The 22838-nt window shown below is 44.0% G+C and overlaps 1 protein-coding gene across 1 annotated transcript in view; it reads left to right on the plus strand.

Moving 5' to 3' along the window:
- slc5a8l (solute carrier family 5 member 8, like) overlaps positions 1–22838 on the plus strand; it is a 73545-nt gene that overhangs the window by 19528 nt on the left and 31179 nt on the right. The window contains exons 2-5 of the mRNA XM_072251943.1: positions 73–138; positions 3335–3386; positions 10242–10309; positions 19971–20125. Coding sequence (XP_072108044.1) covers positions 73–138; positions 3335–3386; positions 10242–10309; positions 19971–20125 — 341 coding nt within the window. The remainder of the gene's footprint in view (positions 1–72; positions 139–3334; positions 3387–10241; positions 10310–19970; positions 20126–22838) is intronic.

The following is a 22838-nucleotide window of genomic DNA, read 5'->3' on the forward strand; positions in this document are numbered from 1 at the left end:
TTAATCACTTGCTGTAATACACATGTGTCGATCAAATGTAGCTCGCTAAATGTGTTTTTTTTTTATCTTCAGTATTTAGGGATGAGATTCAACAAAACCGCCCGATACATTGGGACCTTTCTCTACATCATTCTAACAGTGAGTACCATGTCTGAGCTTCCACTACACTCCTGCCCATTTACTTGCAAGGCACGTGATTTCTTTTTCTGCTGTTGATTTTTCTTGCGATCATGACACTGCTAGTAAGACCAGTGTTAAATCCGCTGAGAAGGTGTGGTGAGCTGGCTTCTTGAACTGCAGCAGACATTCGAGTGAAATGAAGTGAGGAGCAACCTAAGTTTCAACCAACTGCGAAAAAGGTCCTGGGATATATTTGCAAGTCAGATTGGTGTATGGTTTGGAAGAACCTGTCGGCAGTGTCCTGAAGCACCAACTATCCTTGCCTTTGGAGGTGGAAGGAGCAGGTGTAGGAGATGCTGAGAACTGGAGTGTATTTTGTAGATGGGGTACACTGCAGGCATTGTCCACCATTAGTGAAGGAAACAGACTTAGGCTGGTTGGTGGTGAGCCAATCAAATAGCAACTACGGAGTATTCTGTCATATTCCTGGGTCTTGTACATGGTTCAGAAGCCTCGGGCTGTCAGGATATCAATCATTCATCACAGGGTACCCAGCCTTTGACCTGCTCCTGGTCATCATGTTTGTGGAGGCTTCTGCTGTGGTTCTGGTAAGGAAGTTGATAGTGAGGATCTCACTACCTGAGGGATAGGTAGATTTCCTCTTGTTGAAATGGCACTTGTCTGACGTATCTGCCACTTGCTATTTCAGCAGAACTTGCCACTGCTCAGCCCATGCCTGAACATTGCCTAAATACAGGGACAGGCTGCTTCATTTGCTGAGATGTGAATAGAGCTAATCACTGTGACAATCCCCTCTCTGACACTGTGAATGGAAAGGAGATCATTGACGAAGTAGCAGAAAATCGTTGAACCTTGGATACTGCCCTGAGCCAGACATACATTGGAGCTGGGATAACTTGACCTCCAACAACCACAACCATATTCCTTTGTGCATGGTATGACTCCAACCATTGAGTGTTTATTTCCCTCAATACCCATTAACTTTAGTTTCTCCAGGACACCTTGGTACCATGCCAGGTCACGTGCTATCTTGACATTACAAGTTGTCACCCTCACCATGAAAGTGGCTCATGAAAATAAACTTATTGGAAGGTAACTGGCCATACTGGATTGCCCTGTTTTTTGTGAACAGGATATACCTGGGCAATTTTTCAAGGGTTGGATTGGGTAAGGAAGCCCATCATTTATTGTAGTAAAGTACCATCCCAAGGGGCAACATGAGTGGAAAAGGTGACATTAGTTTAAACAAATGTAATTTAACATTAAATGCATTGCCTGAGAATATGAGAATGGAAAGTGTTACATGGTTAATGCTTCTGATAGTTTTTATTATGAATAAAGTTTATTTTGGTTAGTTTATAAAAATCCATATCATCAGGAAAGTGTCAGTGTTAGAACTGTATTGGAACTCTGGAACTACTTAGATAGAGTCATGGTTAGTTTTGGACCACAGGTTTCCACTAAAACTAGTCTGATCTCAATCTTCACTGTATCTAGAGCCCTCAGCCATTTCCTGATAACTCATAGAGTGAACTGAGTGGGCTCAAGACTGCCTTTTGTGATGGTGGAAGAAGCCAAGAGTGGCTATGCATATACCACTTCTGACAGAACGTGATTGTGAATGTTTGGTAACACTCACATGGTAAGTCCCATCTGGTTGTACCTTGGAGCCTTCTCCTTCTGTCCATTAGCTGTCCATGATCCTCCCTGACTCAGTAAGGTTGCACTGAGTTTGCCTTGTTTGGTCTCAATACTGTTTATGTATCTTAGCATGCATGTAACCTTAATTTGTAGCTCTGCTAGGCTGACACCTCGGTTTAGGTATGCCTAATATTCTATCATGCTCTTGAGCACTCTGAAATAAGGGAGATAGTAATGGTAGAATATGTCAGACCATGAGGTTACAGTGAAATACATTTTTGCTGCTGGAGATGTTCAGATGTGAGCTGCCAGGTTGTTCTGAATCCATCCTATTGAGCATGATTGTGGTGCCACACAACATGATGGAGTGTGTCCTCAGATTGGAGATGAGATTTTGTCTCCACTAGGACAGTAGGATAGTCACTCTAGAAATGTTATCATGGTCATATGCATGGGCCACAGATAGATTTGTATGTTATTTTACATTATTTTGTTTATTTAGAGATACATGTAACCAATTAACCTACTAACCCATATGTCTTTGGGAAATCGAGCACCCGGAGGAAACACACACGATCACAGGGGGAACACAGACAGCCGTGTGAATTGAACCAGGGTCACTGGTACTATAATAGTGTTATACTAACTGCTACGCTACCTTGTTATACTTGGACAAGGTTAGGTATGTTTACTCACTACCTGCCAGAGATCTGGTTTGGAGTTCATGTCCTCCTAGAGTCAACAGCAAAGCTGCTACGTCAATGGTCTAGGTGATGGATACTGAGGTCTACCAGGTCAACTACACCACATGTTCCTGATACATAGAAACATAGAAACATAGAAAACCTATAGCACGATACAGGTCCTTCGGCTCACAAAGCTGTGCCAGCACCGTCACCGGCAGCCCATTCCATGCACTCACCACTCTCTGCGTACCTTCAATCCTTCACCCAAGTGATGAACACATGAAGTGAGGGAGCATCGTGGGTGATAATTAAGAGGAAATTGCCTTGCCCTCATTTGATCTGACACCATGAAGGCATCTGGAAACTATGTTACGAACTCCCAGGGCTAATGCCTCCCAACATTGTGGTCCTGCCACTGGAGGTACAACTGTATCAGGCTGCTGCTTGTTTAACCTATGTGGCATCAGCTATTATAGACATTGGTGCACAGATGCTTGTGGGGATGATTTTGCAAGGTCCATCTCTGCAACAAAGTCATCCCCGTGACTTTACTGTGGAGTCCCTGCATTTATTCTTCTTCTGGATAGGATGGTGGAATGAATGCCAGTCAGTGTACCAATGCTGCATCTCACACTCAATAGATCATGCTCATTCAAAAGGAGCAGGCGCTTGGGCAAGAAAATAAGAGGTAAGAAGAGTGGTTGCCTTCCAAAGAGGCAACTCACATTAAATTCAGATCTTCCATCTTCAAGTTGAAAATCTGTTGAGAACTTACAAACTTAGTGAAGTGGATAAAACTACTGATTTAATATAAAATAATTATTGGAGAAAGAATCGAATAATGATACCCAGATGTCTTTTTGCAGGTACTATACACTGGGATTGTCATTTATGCCCCGGCATTAACATTGAATCAGAGTAAGTATAAACTTATTGTTGTTGCAGGTAAGAATTCCAGGGCCTAAGCAATGCCTTCCTGCAGTCCAGCTGGTCACGTGACATTCATCATCTATGGAAGGTCATATGACCAGGTCCATCACTCGAGCTGATGATGTCATTGTCTGCACCAGTGATTGATGGAAATGACTGGTGATGGTTCTCTTCTGCAAATGGGCATGGTCTCACATCACACATCATCCAAGAAAGGGCACAGCTAAATAACATCGGGGAATTCCCTCTCTCTGGCCTGGGAGGAAGTGGGAAAAAATCAATATCGAATATAAAATAAACCTTGTACTTACATCTTTTGGGCTGTTAGCCAGTGATACAGGCAAAGTTAATCAGGTTCACTTCTACCGCTAAACCGTGGGTTCCAGATGGAGCAGCGGATCCACGTAAAAGCTGGCACTTCACTCAACCAGAAACATCACTACCCTTTCTAGCTGGAGCTGTGTGGTTCACCAGGCCAACGGCCGGGAAATTACAGCTCCCAGTAGCAGTGGGAGTGGTGCTGCGGTGGTGTTGGTGAACGGCAAGCAGGCAGTCGGATGCTGGCCAATCTGCCAGTCACTGCTTGGAAGCGAGGGCAGGCGGTGCCAGTTACCCTAGTAATCAGGCATTAATGCGACTCTGAAGTACATTGCAACCCTGCCCATTCCTCGTGGTATTTGTGTTGTTTCTGAGCCAGATATACCATATGTGTGCATTAGTGGATAATCCTGCCCACCCCACCTTCATAACAGACGTAAAAGCATCACTCACAATTAACCACTTGGTTACTATTTCCATACATTATTTTTAGGACAGTTAGCCTTACATGACATTAACTGGTTACATGTTAGATCGGCATCTCAGACCCATCCACTGCGAAGTTAGCTACAGTTCCTACTTAGACATTTACCTGCTTCAGTAGTTCTGTGGAGGAAATGTAGGTGAGTATACTCAGTCATCTTGTTATTTGTGACATATGCCCTAACAGTTTATGATCTACCATATTCCACTGCTGTAACTGGAACTAAAATGTTACTTTTTGTTGGTATCTTTTATTTGGTTTTGCTCTTGTGAAGTGGTTTTGATACATTTCGTATGTTTTATAAATGCAAATTATTGCCTTACTGTTCTCAAACTTACCCCGTCTCCAATGCGTGTTCCTTCTCTACTCTCCCTCTGCCATGACCAGTTTTTATGTTTAATTTTATCTCCAGTTATTTAATTCTAACTTCAATGTGCTTATCTTTTTGAGTAACTAACATGTGCTTGATCTTGCACAATTCTATGCCTTCAGTCCCCAGGTCTCTGTAATCCTTGCTTTCCTTGTCATTGACATGAGTTCTGCACGTGTCCACTTTAAGGCAGTTCAGCCCACAATGGTGTCTGAACTGTATTAATTAATAACATGAAAATCTATATTTATATTCTTATGACAGGAAAGTATTGTGGATTCTGAAACTGGAAATGAAAACAGTAAGAGCAATACAAACAGCATTGGTGAAGGCAGAAACAGTTACTATTTTGATTGCCTTCCATCAGAACATAGTTCTAAGCTCTGAGTGTATCTTGTTCTAATGTTCAGCCTGCCTCTCTCTTTCATTTTGCTCCTCATTACTGAATGTCTCTCCACCTTTCTCTTTGCCTGTGTGTCTCCATCTATCCCTGAAAATCTCTGAGATTCGATTCTTTCTTTCCCCTGTGATGAGAATACACATAAAATTAAGATGTTTGCTGGCCTGGGTTAGCATCAGTGGCATCAGCAGTTGGTCTGCCACCTGTCCTCAGGGGAAGGAGAGATAAGGAAGACAATGGAGCAGCATTTGGAGATGTGTAATGAAGGGACGGGAGAGAGAGCTGTCTGGAGCGGCTCCACCCTTTGAACCCTGAACTGTTTGAAGTGATGGACAGGCGATGCCCCAGCAAGGGGATAAAAAGGGACAGGTTCGCTAAGGCAGGACACACGACACCCGAGGTAACGAGACCCTGGAAGCGGTGTGCCTCTCATGAGTCGGTGGGAAGTACCGGACCTTAAATGCACAGGGTGGAAAGGTACGATCAGTGGGAACCCGGTGTGTGTCCACCCTCGCTTGGGTGCCGGGTTTACTGCAGAGGATCGACCGCATCTGGAGGAGGGGTCACAGTCAGTGACCTCAGGTGACATCACAAAGGACCCGCCCGAAAGTTGCTTGTGAGCCATATCGCCGGTCTGTGAATGGAAGCCGTTTCTGAATGATCAGTTGTTCTCGCTCTCTCTCTCTCTCCCCCCCACGTTGTCCATCGCCATGGCAGCGATTACTGCGAACTGAACTATTAAATCGAACTGGACTTTTGTGTCACTTTGAAATTGGTCATTTACCCCTAGACAACGATAGAGCTTGATTGATGCTGTTATCTTAATTCTGTGCACATGTGTGGTTATCATTGCTGAACTGTTGCATTTATTATCCTTTCGATTACTGTGTTGCTTGTTTCTTTAATAAAACTTTCTTAGTTCTAGTAATCCAGACTCCAACTGAGTGATCCATTTCTGCTGGTTTGGCAACCCAGTTACGGGGTACGTAACATAAGTGGGGTTCTCGTCCGCGATTTTGAACGCTAAATTTGGGACGGAGTAAATTGATTGGGTTAAAATTCCCGAAAGAAAGAAAAGACAAACAGCAGAAATGGAGGCTGAGGAATTTATAAAGGCGCCGACCTTGGAGGCATTAGAGGATGCCAGGAAATCGGAATTGGTAGCTGTGGCCAAATGGTTGAATCTTGCTAAGGGGAAGTCGACAATGAGGAGAGAGGAGATACACAGAGCTATCGTAGAGCACTATGTATCTAAGGGTGTGTTTCCCCAAGGCGAGCTGGAGGTGGTGTCTATTGAAAAACCTGCTGGAGACGCGGTACAGGTGCAGCTTGAAAAACTGAGACTCGAGCACAAGTTCCGGGTACGGCAGTTAGAACACGAAGAGAAGCAGTTAGAAAGGCAGGAGAAAGAGAAAGAGGTAGAAAGACAAGAGAGAGAGAGACAGTTGGAGAGAGAAGAGAGAGAGAGACAGTTGGAGAGAGAAGGGAAAGAGAGAGAGACAGTTGGAGTAAGAAGAGAAAGAGAGGGACTGACAGTTGGAGAGAGAGGAGAAACAGAGGGAAAGGGAATTCGAATTGGAGAAGTTAAGGTTAAGGGCAGAGCAGGGGCTCGTGCTGAACCAAGGTGGAGGGTTCCGGGCAACCCAGGAGGTTAGGCTGGTTCCCCCATTTGACGATACCGACGTGGATCGGTACTTCCTCCATTTTGAAAAAGTGGCTATAAGTCAGGACTGGCCGAGGGATAAGTGGGCTGTGTTACTTCAGAGTGTACTGAAAGGGAAAGCCCAAGAAGCTTACTCCGCTTTGTCCATGGAAGATGCCCAGAGGTATGAGGTGGTGAAAGAGGCCATCCTCAGGATTTATGAGTTGGTCCCGGAGGCATACCGGCAGAGGTTCCGGAATGCGAGGAAGCAGTGGGACCGCACGTATTTGGAGTTTGCCCGTGAGATGCAGACATATTGTGAGCGTTGGTGCGCCTCGAAGGGGGTAGAGGGGGATTATGACAGACTGCTACAGCTGATCCTGATTGAGCAGTTTAAAGGTTGTGTCCCTGAGGGTATGAGACCCTACCTCGATGAGAAAGAGGCAGCCACGTTAGCCGCAACTGCTAAGTTAGCGGATGAGTATGCGTTGACGCATAAAATGAAGTTTTCCCCGAGTAAAGGCTACCAGAAGGGTAGTCAGGATGGCGGGGAGAGTCCGTCGGAAAAGTCAGAAAGTAAGCCGGGGACTAGTGAAAAGGATAAGGTAGCAGTCTGGTAGGAAGTCCCCTGGGGTCGTCTGTTATAATTGTGGGAAAGCCGGACACTTTGCGTCCAGGTGCTTTGCCCCAAGGAAGGAGACGGGGAAAGGAAAAGCGGAAATTTTGAATGGCTGTATCGAGCTGTTAAGCGAACCACTAGGGAAGGACAGGTCTGTCAAAGTTCAGGAAGGGCGCGAGAGGTTTATCTCGGCCGGATTGGTGTCGGTGAAGGAGGGGTTAAAACCAGTTCCAGTGCGGATCTGGAGAGACACGGGAGCGTGTCAGTCACTAATACTGAAGAGTGTATTAGAGTTTAGCTCAGAGACCCAGACTGGGGAGGTCAAGGTCAAAGGTGTTGGGGAAGGGACAGAGTCAGTCCCTTTGCACCAGATACACTTACAAAGCAACCTGGTCTCTGGACTAGTCACGATCAGGGTGAGGTCCGAATTACCGATGAAAGGCGTGGAAGTCTTGCTCGGTAATGACCTTGCCGGGGGAATCGTGTTCCCAGCTGTGAGATTGACAGGTCGGCCTGCCAGCAGTGAGGCCCCGCCCATGGACTCACAGGTTCATCATGAGGCTGCGGTGGTAAATTTAGCTGAGACGTTTCTGCCAACCTTGTACGAGACGGGGGTAGAAAATGAAAAGAAGGAGTGTAGTGAGACAAGAGATAGTGAGGGAGCTGGGACAGACGTAGCAGTAGCCAGGAAAGAATTTGTGCAGATGCGGGAGCAAGACGAGGGGCTGATGGTTTTGGCAGAGACAGCTCTCTCTGACACAGCTTTAACAAGGGAACTAGTAGGCTATTGTGCGGAGGAGGAAGTGCTAAGGAGAAAAGGGAAATCAAGTACAGTACCCGCAGATGAGGAGTGGGGGGTGGTGCAAAAGAGTTATGGGGATGAGGTTTTTAACCTGGCCCACAAGGTACCCCCCGGTGGACATTTTGCGGTGCTGGAGGAAACAGTTGGTGGAATCATGAAAGAGGTTTACCGGCTGCCCAGGGGGAAGGATGTTATTGATCATGACCGACGCGAACTGAGACGGTCACAGGCTTTTGATATGCTAACAAACCTAGTCGGTGTTAGCGTGGAAATCAATGAAGCTAGGGGCCCCCTGATAAGAGAAAAAAACCATTTTGAAAAGATTAGTATGGGATCGATCAGATGGGAGAAGGCTATTGTTTTGGCCAGGTCTACTGATAAGGTCTCTCCCTTAATCCCTGAACAAAGCGACTCTGTAGGAGTAATTAAACAACTCGCACCCGTGTGGTTGATTGTCCCGAGGCGATGCAAAGAACTGAGACGTTGGGTGATGTCTGTTATAATAGGCCAGCCTAGCAAACAACATCCATATATAATGAGTAATTCAGTGACTAAAGGGCTGACGAACACAGAGGTGTGTATTGGCAATTTAATACGGCTGTCTGAAGCCAGCTTGATAGTGAACCTTGAAGAAAATGAATTCGGCCACACGAGGGTCACTTACCTGGGAATTGTGGTGACACAGGGGCAGCTGGCAGTGATGCAAGCTACAGTGCAGGCTATCACTGATCTCCCAACCCCGACAGACAAGAGGGCCCTCAGAAGGCTCTGGGAGATGGTGGGGTACTGTAGGAAGTTTTGCAATAACTCTGCGGTCACTACCCCTCCCCCTCCTACTAAGCCCTTGCGAGAGAAAACTGAGTGGGACGACCCTTGTTATTGTGGTCCGGGACAAAACCAAATGAGAGGTTACATTGATCGCAATTCATCAGTGTTTTTGGCCACTATGAAGTTTGCTGAGTTGGAGCCTGGTCTAAGGGATTATTAATAACACATATAAAAGGAACAGAAAATGTGATCGCTGACTGTCAGTCAAGGTGTTGACAACTTCAAATTCTCTGTATTAGCCAAATAGCTGATAAAGATGTATATTTGTGTGTGTATCAAATAATGTATTCATGTTTGTAATTTTTACCTCCCGGTAAAAATCCTTAAAGGGGGGAAGTGTGACGAGAATACACATAAAATTAAGATGTTTGCTGGCCTGGGTTAGCATCAGTGGCATCAGCAGTTGGTCTGCCACCTGCCCTCAGGGGAAGGAGAGATAAGGAACAAGGAAGCAGCATCTGGAGATGTGTAATGAAGGGACGGGAGAGAGAGCTGTCTGGAGTGGCTCCCCCTTTGAACCCTGAACTGTTTGAAATGATGGACAGGCGATACCCCAGCAGGGGGATAAAAAGGGACAGGTTCGCTAAGGCAGGACACACGACACCCGAGGTAACGAGACCCTGGAAGCGGTGCGCCTCTCACGAGTCGGTGGTCAGTACCGGACCTTAAACGCACAGGGTGGAAAGGTACGATCAGCGGGAACCAGGTGTGTGTCCACCCTCGCTTGGGTGCCGGATTCACTGCAGAGGATCGACCGCATCTGGAGGAGGGGTCACAGTCGGTGACCTCAGGTGACATCACAAACGACCCGCCCGAAAGTTGCTTGTGGGAAAATATCGCCGGTCTGTGAGTGGAAGCCGTTTCTGAATGATCAGTCATTCTCGTTCTCTCTCTCTCTCTCTCCCCCCCACGTTGTCCATCGCCATGGCAGCGATTACTGCGAACTGAACTATTAAATCGAACTGGACTTTTGTGTCACTTTGAAATTGGTCATTTACCCCTAGACAACGATAGAGCTTGATTGATGCTGTTATCTTAATTCTGTGCACATGTGTGGTTATCATTGCTGAACTGTTGCATTTATTATCCTTTCGATGACTGTGTTGCTTGTTTCTTTAATAAAACTTTCTTAGTTCTAGTAATCCAGACTCCAACTGAGTGATCCATTTCTGCTGGTTTGGCAACCCAGTTACGGGGTACGTAACACCCCATTCTTCTGCTTGCTTCCTCTCTGATATTTCTTTCATTGTCTCCAATGTTACCGTTTGTTCCTGGGGTTATGGTCATTCTAACCTATCTCATTTTGCAAAGTGAAAAGATTACTGTAGAAAAAGAGATTCATTCCTTGCACTAAATTGGAACACCTCTTCTTTTTATCAGTAACTGGATTGGATCTCTGGGGAGTTCTTGTTACAACTGGGCTTGTCTGCACCTTTTACTGTACTTTGGTAAGTTTAAATCCTACTAGATTAAGCATGTGTAATGTAAGTATTTCATTTTAGCAGTTTTGTAAGAGCAGTCTATTCTGCTTTCAGCTTGTTAGGGGTTGAACTGACATAACAGGCTTGTTATTCAACTTAGGAATGTGTTGTCAGCCATTTGGGATGATGGAATTGGGAGAAGATTCTGGAGAATGCTGGGTTTTTGTCTTAGTTGGTGGGAGCTGGAAGGAGAGAGGGGGAAAAGATGGCTGAGGATGCCGTCCCGGTTGCACAAGGTGCTTGGTGCAGATGAATGGCTTCAGGAAGGAAGAAACAACCAATACTCCCGTGGGAGACCCGTTTGTTCAAGATGGATTTCAAGTGACATTTGGAATGTGGTGTGTGCTTTCACACAGACTGAGGGTCCAGCGCGTGAGTGACAGACAAGTTCAAGATGAGCTCTAACTTAAGTGCACATTTGACTCTTTAAGAATAATGGGCCCTTTTGTGTGTGTTTTTTTCTCTTTTTGCTTAAATTAACATTCTTAAATATACTTTTTAATTGTTTGCAGTGAACGATCTGTTATTTCTTGCAGGGGGCAGTAAATCACACAACATTATTCATACAGACCGGGGTTTGGGTGGGTGATGCACCCCAACCTCACAGAGCTGGCTGGACCAAAATTATATACATCCTAGACATATGAAGCTGGAGAAGAAGGGTGGGGGGATACACGTGTTTTTTTTTGTGTCCATGGGCAATCGTTGTATGTAATGCCATGAGTTGACTTCCCTTGCTATTGTTGTGCAAGTAGAGCTGGTATGCTGGTGGAAATTTAAAAGTATATTGAATTAGTAGAGGTGTGTGTTTGTAGAAAGGGTAGGTACGTTAATGATGTCACGTTTGTGAGGATATACTGCATGTGAGTTTGTGGAGAAATATTGATATAAAAGTGTAAATGCGTCTCTGTTTGCTTTGGTTGAAATCCGTCATGGATCTATAAGGATGAAAACCAGTGCCGAAGGGATGTTTCTAAGTGTGTATTGGTGTGGATATGTTTTTGTGATGTTTCTAAGTGTGTATTGGTGTGGATATGTTTTCGTGATGTTTCTAAGTGTGTATTGGTGTGAGTATGTTTTTGTGATGTTTCTAAGTGTGCATTGGTGTGGATATGTTTTCGTGATGTTTCTAAGTGTGTATTGGTGTGGATATGTTTTTGTGATGTTTCTAAGTGTGTATTGGTGTGGATATGTTTTCGTGAGGTTTCTAAGTGTGTATTGGTGTGAGTATGTTTTTGTGATGTTTCTAAGTGTGCATTGGTGTGGATATGTTTTTGTCATGTGCATATTTAGTGAATCTTTCTGTTGGTGGAATGTTGATCGATGTGTTATTGAGGATGAGTTAGTGGCAGTGTATGAGTGCGTGTTAACATCTGTACTCGTAACAGTGAAGAGGTGTCCGGAGTGTACTGATGGGATAGGCATTGGTTTGGCTGTAAATTGAGAATGTGTTGGAGAGATTAGGGTGGGTAATACGATTGATTTAAATTCCTTACGGATCAGTGATGCAGCCACGTGCATATCGCTGGGGTTTAGCAGGTCTGAGCAGCTGCTTATTGAAGCCCCAGTCCTGTGAACATACTGAACGAGGTACTTGCCAATTTGAACTGGGGAGTGTAGGGAAATAAACAATACCAATGTTCTGCTGCCTTATGAAAGTGAAACCAATCATTGATTGAACGGGATTGCAATCTTCACGCAAGATCTGTGGTCAGTGTTTGCAAAGATTTTCAAGGGTAGGGAGAGGACTATCAAATACTTTTGGAGACAGGAGCAGTAGAGAGAGATGGATATACTCAAACTGTGTAAAGATAACCTGCCTATGCAAATTCACTGTGCCGACCACTCATAGCTGTCATACAGATGTGTGTGGCAGGTAACAGGATATCACTGCATATCTTTGAGGTCTGTACATTGCACTTCCTTTCAGAGTCATGGAGAGTAGAGCACAGGAAATGATGTTTTGGCCAATCTAGACCACACTGAAACCATTTAAACCGCCTGCTCCCATCGATTTGCACCAGGACCTTAGCTCTCCATAATCCGAACATCCATGTACCTATCTAAACTTCTCTTAAACTTTGAAATCAAGGTCACATGCACCAATTGTTCTGGCAGCTCATTCCATACTCTAACAATCCTCTGAGTGAAGAAGTTCCCCCTTATGTTCCCCTTACACTTTTCACCTTTCACCCTTAACCCATGACCTCTGGTTGTAGTCCCACCCAACCTCAGTGCAAAAAGCCTGCTTACATTAACCCTATCTATAACCCTCATAATTTTGTATACCACTATCAAATTTCCTCTACTCTTCTATGTTCTAACCTCTTCAATTCTTCCTTATGATTCAGGTCCTCCTCACACTTGTCTGCATTAAATTCCATCTGCCATTTTCAGCCCATTTTTTCCAGCTGATGCAGATCCCTCTGCAAGCCATGATAGCCTGTCTTGCTATCCACTACAGCCCCAATCTTAATGCATCCACAAATTTGCTGATCTAGTTAACTACATTATCATCCAGATTGTTGACTGAGATGACAACCAACAACAGACGTGGCACCGATCCCTGCGGCACTCCACTAGTCACAGGCTTCCAGTCAGAGAGGCAATCATCTACTACCACCCTCTGGCTTCTCCCATCAAGCCAATGTCAAAACCAATTTACTACTTCATCTTGAATGCTGAGCCACTGAACCTTCCAATGTGGGACCTTGTCAATAGCCTTGCTAAAGTCCATGTAGTCAACATCCACTGCCTTGCCTTCACCCACATCCCTGGTAACTCTCTGGAAAAACTCGAAAGATTTGTTAGACATGGTCTACCATGCATGAACCCATGCTGACTATCCTTAAATCAGTCCATGTCTATCAAAATACTTATATAACCAGTCCCTTAGGACACGTTCTGGTAACTGTCCCAGAAATGATGTCAGATTCACTGGCCTATAACTTCCTGGTTTATATTTGGAGCCTTTTTTAAACAGCAGAACAACATTGACTATTCTCCAATCCTCTGGTACCTCTTCTGTCACTAAGGATAATTTAAATATCTCCACCTGGTCCCAGAAATTTCTGCATTTGCCTCCTGTAAGGTCCGAGGGAACACCTTATCAAGCTCTGGGGATTTATCCACCCTGATTTGCCTCAGGGTAGCAAACACATCCTCCTCTGTAATCTGCACAGGGACAATGAAGTTGATGCCACTTTGCCTCACTCTGCCTAGACTCTGTGTTCATCTCCTGAGTGAGGAGATTGAAAGGATGCCAAAAAATTATTTAAGATCTCCCTCATCTGTTCTGGTTCAACACATGGATTACCATTCTGGTGTTTCAGAGCACCATCTTCAGGAACCCCCACCATCCAGGTCATGCTCTCTTCTTGCTGCTGCCATCAGGAAGATGGTACAGGAACAGTTATTACCCCTCAACCATCAGGCTCGTGAACCAAAGGGGATAACTTCACTCAGCTTCACTTGTCATATTATTGAACTGTTTCCACAACCTATGGGCTCACTTTCAAGGTCTTTTCATCTTACGTTCTCAACATTTATTGATTATTTATTTATTATCATTATTATTTCTTTTTTCTTTTGTATTTGCAAAATTTGTTGTCTTTTGTACATTTTTTTTATTCGCCCTGTTGGGTGTTGTCTTTATTTGAATTTTGTTGGCCTCTCTGGACCCTCTTATGGCATGGTTTTTGGATATACTAAGTATGCCCACAAGAAAACAAACTTCATCATTATATAAGGTCACATAAATGTACTTTGAAAATAAATTTACTTTGAATTTTGAGCATTTGAACATCCCAGAACCAACATCCTAAGATCTGCAATCTTTGCAGTGATTCCCCAGTTGCTGTCAATGTTATATGATTCAATATTTGGGAAACTGTGTCCAGTCACATTACATCAAACTTTCTTTATCTTTGTTCCCCAGTGAATGAAATTTTGCATGTAGCTTTATCATTGATTTTTGTCAGTTTGAAAATTGTTCTTGACTCTCCCTTATCTGATTGTTGCCTTGTTTTCTATTTTCTTGGTAAATGATAGAACCCTGCTGGTTGAAGCTAGGTAAATGATGCTTAAATGTTAACAGATGTTTCTCCCAGATGTGTGCCATAGCCTTCTGCTGTGCTGATGCTGGCGATCAACTCCATGTTAAGCATCTTCTGGGTATGTCAGGAACTCTATGCCTCTCTTGAGCTGGTATGAATTTTGTTGGCCTCTTTGGATCATCATATGGCATCAACAGAGCATTCTGCTTCTCCTCACTTCTTCCCATGTTGTCCCAAACAATCAGCCTCTAGAAGTCCCAACCAGCAGCAGCTGCCCCAACATGACTATATTGAAACAGGCCATCTTCCATGTCGTTCAGCTTGTTGTGACCTGGGAACCAACCCACTGTACAGAATGTCCTCAGGAATATGATTGTTTTCCATCCAATGATTACAGTTAACCCACCTCAAATACCGTTGGCTTATAATGAATATGCAGTTACAGACCTGGCAGACTCCAGAACATCAAAACAGAAGACCTTGTGCCAGAAGAGAATGACTAGAATGCACCTGAGACAGTGAAGACGAAACGGCTACCTTTGAATATTTCTCATGCACTCTAACCTCTAGTGATATCAAAGGAAGCCCTTTGGTCCATTGAGCCCATGGAGGCTCTCTGAACAGCACCAGAAGTGGGGAAAAATCTTGCATTTGTGAATAAGAACAAGGTTCAGTCAACTCATTAATTGCATTTAGCATTATTACAACAAAAAACTTTAAAACTATTGCATTTGATTATAAATCAGTAACCTACAAAGTTATGTGCATACCCACACATACACAGCAAACGAACATTAGTTACAGTGAATGCTGTGGGCATTTCTGAGTCTCATTACATTTTCTTCTCTCTTTTAGCAATGGTGATTAAAACTGTTTTTACCTTGCATCTGCTGGTAAAACCAAAAATGGCTATAGTTTTACAGAAAAACTTCAAGAAAAAGTTACTGTAATATAACCAAGGGTCCACTGGGAGTTTTCAATCCCTGAGCCTGTCAAATCCTCCAATCAGCCAATACTCTTCCAACTTCCACCTTTAGAGGTGGCAATAGTCCACAATCCCTGATGCAATCAGATCTTCCTGCAGGGCATCTGTAAGCACTAGAATTAGCTTCTCAGCCAAGGACCTGAAAGTGTGCAAACATGTGAATTAGGCCCAGAGTACCTGCAGCCCTTCTAATTGATATCAAAATTCAATAGGACCATGGTTGATCTGACAAACCTATCCAGGATAAGCTGATTACTTATTAACTATCTATCCACCTGACACTGTAAAGACTTTGCTTCCACCACCCTTTGAAGAAGAGGGTTCCAAACACCCTCAACCTTTGGAAAGAGAAAAAAAAAACTCTCTATCCCTTTGTTCAATGGGAGCTCTGCTAATGAACCTCAGCACAAGAGGAAGCATTTTCACCACATTTATTTTGTCAAGGCACCTCTGAAGCTCACATGTTTCAATCAAGCTTCCTCTCACTTTTTTGAACCGCTGGCTTGTCGAATCCTTTCTCACAGAGAACCAGCACATTCCAGGTATTAATCTCAAGAACCCTTTACAACATGTTAACATCTTTCCTTTAATAAAACCAATACTGTTTACAATACACAAACAGGCCTCATTAATGTCCTACTAATCAAAGTACATACAGTTCAATCACCAGATTGTGATAACAATAAAACTATCTTCAGATACGTCAAGTACGACAGCTTGGATAAGCTTGGCTGGTCTTTGGCACTGAAGGGGCCACCACCTGTTTGCAAAGACAACTGTTCCAGCTGATATCATCCAAGTGGACAAAAGGGAAATTTAATACTGAAGTGCTGTAACTACTTAATTGCCAGTCAATTGCTATGACTAAGTATACAGTGAATTTCTTGCATTGTTAAGAAGTGCTGATAGAGGCTGAGGGAATGAGGGTTGTCTTAGCTAGGCTTATGGTACAGATGCAAACATGAGGAAATCTGCAGATGCTAGAAATTCAAGCAACACCCACAAAAAATGCTGGTGAATGCAGCAGGCTAGGCAGCATCTATAGGAAGAGGTACAAACAGGCCTCACAAATGTCATCACAAAATAAATGTGGTGAAAATGCTTCCTATTGTGGGAGAATCCAAAGCTAAGGTTCATTATCAGAGCTCCCATTGAACAAAGGAATCGAGAGGTTTTTTTCTCTTTCCAAAGGTTGAGGGTGTTTGGAACCCTCTTCCTCAAAGGGTGGTGGAAGCAAAGTCTTTACAGTGTCAGGTGGGTAGACAGTTAATAACAAACCAGCAAACAGGTGGTGGCCCTTTCAGTGCCAAAGACCAGCCAAGCTTATCCAAGCTGTTGTCCTTGACGTATCTGAAGACAGTTTTATTGGTATTGCAATCTGGTGATTGAACTGTGTACCTTGGTTACAGACGACATTTGTGAGGGCTGTTTGTGTTTGTGTATTGTCAGTCCTGACGAAATGTCTTGGCCCGAGACGTCGACTGTACCTCTTCCTATAGATGCTGCCTGGCCTGCTGTGTACACCAGCATTTTCTGTGTGTGTTGCTTGTGGTATAGATGTAGGGTGTGGATTAATTTGGATTAATGTTTGAGGTGTGTTTGATGAGTATGTCTCCATTGTGCATTGGTAAATACATCAGAAGCTCTTAACTACATTTGCTCAAAGGCTGTATTAGTTTCCTTTTGGTATTGTTTGACAGGTCGCAGTAGTTACAGGGAGACTGAGGTCAGGCTGTATTGGTTTTCTTTTGGCGTTGCTTGACAGGTCGCAGTAGTTACAGGAAGACTGAGGTCAGGCTGTATTGGTTTTAAAGGCTGTATTAGTTTATTTTTGGTATTGTTTGACAGGTCGCAGTAGTTACAGGGAGACTGAGGTCAGGAATTTCTTCCCATACTGTTTCCAAATTTGGGATGGGGCTGAAGGCAACTTTACTTCTAAAGGTGATTTCTCTTGTCACCTCTTCATTCAGATGTGGGGATTGTCATTAGTTAGAATTCACATCAGGTTTACAATCCCTGACATGTCATGATGTTTGTTGTACAGTTCAAGATATCAAAATTACTCTAAGTTACAATAACTAAATAAGTAGAGCAAAAGATGGGTAGTGAGATAGTGTTCATGGCCGTTCACCTTCGATATGTCTTCCCTGCCCTTCCATGCAGGGATCATGAGGAGTAGTGAGATGGTGTTCATAGCTGTTCATCTCCGATACGAGAAAACTAAAGAAATTTAGCCTGTCTCCTAAAACCCTCACTAATTTTTATAGATGCACTGTGGAAAGCATTCTTCTAGGGTGCATCACAACCTGGTATGGAAGTTGTCCTGTCCAAGACCGAAAGAAGCTGCAGAAGATCGTGAACACGGCGCAGCACATCACACAAACCAATCTTCCATCCGTGGACTCACTTTACACCGCACGCTGTCGGAGCAGTGCTGCCAGGATAATCAAGGACACGACCCACCCAGCCAACACACTTTTCGTCCCTCTTCCCTCCGGGAGAAGGTTCAGGAGCTTGAAGACTCGTACGGCCAGATTTGGGAACAGCTTCTTTCCAACTGTGATAAGACTGCTGAACGGATCCTGACCCGGATCTGGGCCGTACCCTCCAAATACCTAGACCTGCCTCGGTTTTTTTGCGCTACCTTACTTTCCATTTTTCTATTTTCTATTTATGATTTATAATTTAAATTTTTAATATTTACTATCGATTTGTAATCCAGGGAGAGGGAAGTGCAGAATCAAATATCACTGTGATGATTGTACGTTCTAGTATCAATTGTTTGGCGACAATAAAGTATAAAGTATATGTTTTCCCTGTTTTTCCTTGGTGGTACAGGGATCATGAAGTCAAACCCACACTCATCCAATAGTAAGTGACCTGCCTTGTCAATAAAGCAGACAGCATGCTTCTTCTCCTAAAGTTCACCCAGACTGCCTTAGTTCCGAAGTTGGGTGTCCTGCACTTCTGTCTGATTAGCACTTGAATGGTTCAGCAGGTTTATACATCAAAAGTGATAAAGCACCAGGAAGAGCGCACTCAAAATGTAATCAGCATTTTAACTGGGACCACATATAACGTGTGAGCCTGCAGTACGGTGTGAGTCAGGGCAGGTTCATCATGCAGTGCAGGTTAGTCAGTGTCTGAGGGATACATATCCACCAGGTCCGCACCCCAAGTTCAAAAGAATTGACATTGGCTTATGATTCCACAAGTAGCGAGATACAGAGATAAGTTTGCTTTGCGTGCAGATCAAAACATTGCACAGTACATTCTGGTAGAACAAGGTAAAACAATAACAATGTGGAATAAAGTTTAGGCGCTACAGAGAAAGTGCAGTAAACAATGAAAGCAAGATCATAACGAGGGAGACTGGGAGGTCAGGAGTTCATTTCATCATTCTGGGAAACCATTTAATGGTCCTTTAACAATGAGGTAGAAATTTTGTTAGCTTGGTGGTACAGTATATGCTATCAGGCATTTGTATCTCCTGCACAATGAGAGCAGGGAGCAGAGAGAACGTGGGGAGTCTTTGATTATGTCAGTTGCTATGCCAGGGAGCAAGATATGTAGACAGAGTCCGTGGACGGTTTACATGATGAGCTGACCTGTGTCCACATCTCTGTTTTTCCTTCAGTCACACTCAGATCAGTTACCATACTGAGGCATTATGCACCCAGACAGGATATTTTCCATCATGCATCAGTTAGAAATTACAAGCAGGCCATTCGGCCCTTCAAACTTGCTGCAACGTTCAATAGGATCATAGCTGCTCTGCCCAGCCCTCACTTGCCCCTCTGTGTCCGATTCATGGTGCTCATCCCGTCGTTCACATTTACTGCATTTCATAAGTTAATTCCCCATCACTCACTGGGGCAGGGAATTCCAGATGTTCATCCCCTTCTAAACGTTAAACAACATTTTACACTAATCCTACCCAAATCCATTTAATTCTCCCCACGTTCCCATCACTGACATGGTAGCACAGTGGTCACACAATGCTTTACAGTACCAGCGACCCGGGTTCAATTCCTGCCACTGACTGTAAAGAGCTTGTACGTTCTCCCTGTGATCGCGTGAGTTTCCTCCAGATCACTCTGCTTTCCTCCCACAGTCCAAAGCTGACCAGTTAATAGGTTAATGGGTCAATGTAAATTGTCCCTTGACTAGGCTAGGATTAAATCGGGGGTTGCTAGGCAGCACGCTCGAAGGGCTGGAAAAGCCTGTTCCACTCTCTAACTCAATTAAAAAACAAATAAACATAAAAACCTCTTCCTGCCCCAGATTCTACCATGCTCCTGCACGGGTGTGACGTACAATTCACTCGGCAAAACTTCACCTCTGGCTAAATCACACCATCCACAATTTATTTTCTTTGGTTTGGATGGAAAGTTACAGGAATAGGAAAGCCGTGCTATTGTAATAAGCCATGGATATTAAAGGAACATGGACATGCAATGAAATGTAAGTGTTTCTCTGTAGAGATACAAACTGACTGTGTGCTTTATACTTGTGATTAGTAGACCGACATGTCCTCTTTTCTCAGCTTCCTGATTCAGCAGATACTGACTATATCTTGTGTTAACAGGGTGGCCTGAAAGCTGTGGTTTGGACTGATGTGTTCCAGATGTTGATCATGATTGCTGGCTTCATGGCTGTAATAATCCGAGGTTCGGTTCTCCAAGGAGGATTTGGACGTATCTGGAACATTTCATATCATGGAGGGAGACTCAACTTCTGGGAGTAAGGTCCTACTATTTATCTTTGGGAGTTGAAGAATAAGACAGCAGGAAAGGAGGGATCTTTGGAATAGCTTTGACTTGCTGTTGAAAAGCAAATCAAAACTGCTTAGCGACTGAGTGAGGAACTCAACACTGTATGACATCCTTTCAAGTAACTGAGTTCCTAGTCAAAAGAAAGTACGTTCAATCATCTATTATGAAACCAGTGAAGAGGAACGATCTTGTAATGATAAAAAAACTATCAAAATAAAATAATCAAAATAAGAGTAATTAGCGGTCAATAACAACATAACAATCCATATCAACTAAAGCAAGCTAACTAACTAGGACAAAGTGTGAATATGTAATTATACTCACTTGCTTCTACAACACGCCAATTACCATTACCCATAATAAAGCACACAACACAAACAGTACAGACAGACAGAAAATTGATGTATGGCTCCACTTGCCTTGAAGGAGAGAGAAAAATTCTATAACCTTGATCCACGTGGGTGTGAAGGAGTTGGGGATACACAATGCCCACACCTACATCCCTCAGATGTATGAGGGGCTGGAGTACAGGCACACATTTCCCAAAAATGGGAATGTAGGTTCCTGAACCAGAAAATCAAGGGAGAGGGCCAGAAAATTTACAAAGATTAACTCAGGCATTTTGTTCACTTGGGAGTCAGTTCACTGAGCGAGGGACAGGGTGCTTACTGGAACTAAATCACCACCTTAATCAACAAGACTATTTTCAAAGAGGGAGGGGTTAGTTGAAGTCCTGGAGGGGAGGTTGATTAAAACCTTGAAGATGCAGATGGATCAGAGAGAAAACCAGAGAGGATCTCTGGGCATTTAGAGAATCATGGTCTGATCAGGGACAGTCAGCATAGCTTTGTGAAGGGCAGATCGTGTCTAACAAGCCTGATAGAGTTCTTTGAGGAGGTGACCAGGCATATAGATGAGGGTAGTGCAGTGGATGTGATCTATATAGATTTTAGTAAGGCATTTGACAAGATTCCACACGGTAGGCTTATTCAGAAAGTTAGAAGGCATGGGATCCAGGGAAGTTTGGCCAGGTGGATTCAGGATTGGCTTGTCTGCAGAAGGCAGAGGGTGGTGGTGGAGGGAGTACATTCAGATTGGAGGATTGTGACTAGTGGTGTCCCACAAGGATCTGTTCTGGGTCCTCTACTTTTTGTGATTTTTATTAACGACCTGGATGTGGGGGTAGAAGGGTGGGTTGGCAAGTTTGCAGACGACACAAAGGTTGGTGGTGTTGTAGATAGTGTAGAGGATTGTCAAAGATTGCAGAGAGACATTGATAGGATGCAGAAATGGGCTGAGAAGTGGCAGATGGAGTTCAACCCGGAGAAGTGTGAGGTGGTACACTTTGGAAGGACAAACTCCAAGGCAGAGTACAAAGTAAATGACAGGATACTTGGCAGTGTGGAGGAGCAGAGGGATCTGGGGGTACATGTCCACAGATCCCTGAAAGTTGCCTCACAAGTGGATAGGATAGTTAAGAAAGCTTATGGAGTGTTAGCTTTCATAAGTCGAGGGATAGAGTTTAAGAGTCATGATGTAATGATGCAGCTCTTGAAAACTGGTTAGGCCGCACTTGGAGTACCTGTGTCCAGTTCTGGTCGCCTCACTATAGGAAGGATGTGGAAGCATTGGAAAGGGTACAGAGGAGATTTATGAGAATGCTGCCTGGTTTAGAGAGTATGGATTATGATCAGAGATTAAGGGAGCTATGGCTTTACTCTTTGGAGAGAAGGAGGATGAGAGGAGACATGATAGAGGTGTACAAGATAATAAGAGGGATAGATAGAGTGGATAGCCAGCGCCTCTTCCCCGGGGCACCACTGCTCAATACAAGAGGACATGGCTTTAAGGTAAGGGGTGGGAAGTTCAAGGGGGATATTAGAGGAAGGTTTTTTTACTCAGAGAGTGGTTGGTGCGTAGAATGCACTGCCTGAGTCAGTGGTGGAGGCAGATACACTAGTGAAGTTTAAGACACTACTATATGGAGGAATTTAAGGTGGGGGCTTATATGGGAGGCAGGGTTTGAGGGTCGGCACAACATTGTGTGCCGAAGGGCCTGTACTGTGCTGTATGTTCTATGTTCTATGTTGTAAAACCCTGGAGGGAGCACTGATAGAATCCTGTGGTTGAATGGTCAAAGAGGACTTTGGGACCTGGGTCGGGTGGAGACAGTGGTGAGGACATTAGCATTTCACAGACAGAGTTCATGGTAAGCGATCTCTTAAGAAGATGGAAGTGGTGGCAATGATTTCAGTCTGAAAGGCTCCCTGGGCTGGCCAGTGGTACAGCAAGTAGAACAAATTACACACAGCTCCAGTGACCTGGGTTAAATCCTGCCCTCCAGTGTTTTATCCATTTATTTATACATTCATTTATTCATTTATTGCAACACAGCACAGGATATGCCCTTCAAGCCATGCCAGTAACAATTCCCCAATTTTCATTCCGGCCTAATCTCAGGCTTAATGACCAATTAACCTACCAACTGGTATGCCTTTGGACTGTGGGAGGAGACTAGAGTCCCTGGAGGAAATCTGCTTGGTCTCGGGGAGAACATACAGACAGTGGCGGGAATTGAACCCAGGTCAGTTGGTGCTGGTCCTGTGCTCACCACTATGCAACCGTGCCATCTGTTGTCTGCACTTTCATACTGTGACCATGTTGGTTTCCGCTGTGTGTTC

Source organism: Mobula birostris, chromosome 3, assembly GCF_030028105.1.
Source record: "Mobula birostris isolate sMobBir1 chromosome 3, sMobBir1.hap1, whole genome shotgun sequence".
Taxonomy (NCBI): domain Eukaryota; kingdom Metazoa; phylum Chordata; class Chondrichthyes; order Myliobatiformes; family Myliobatidae; genus Mobula; species Mobula birostris.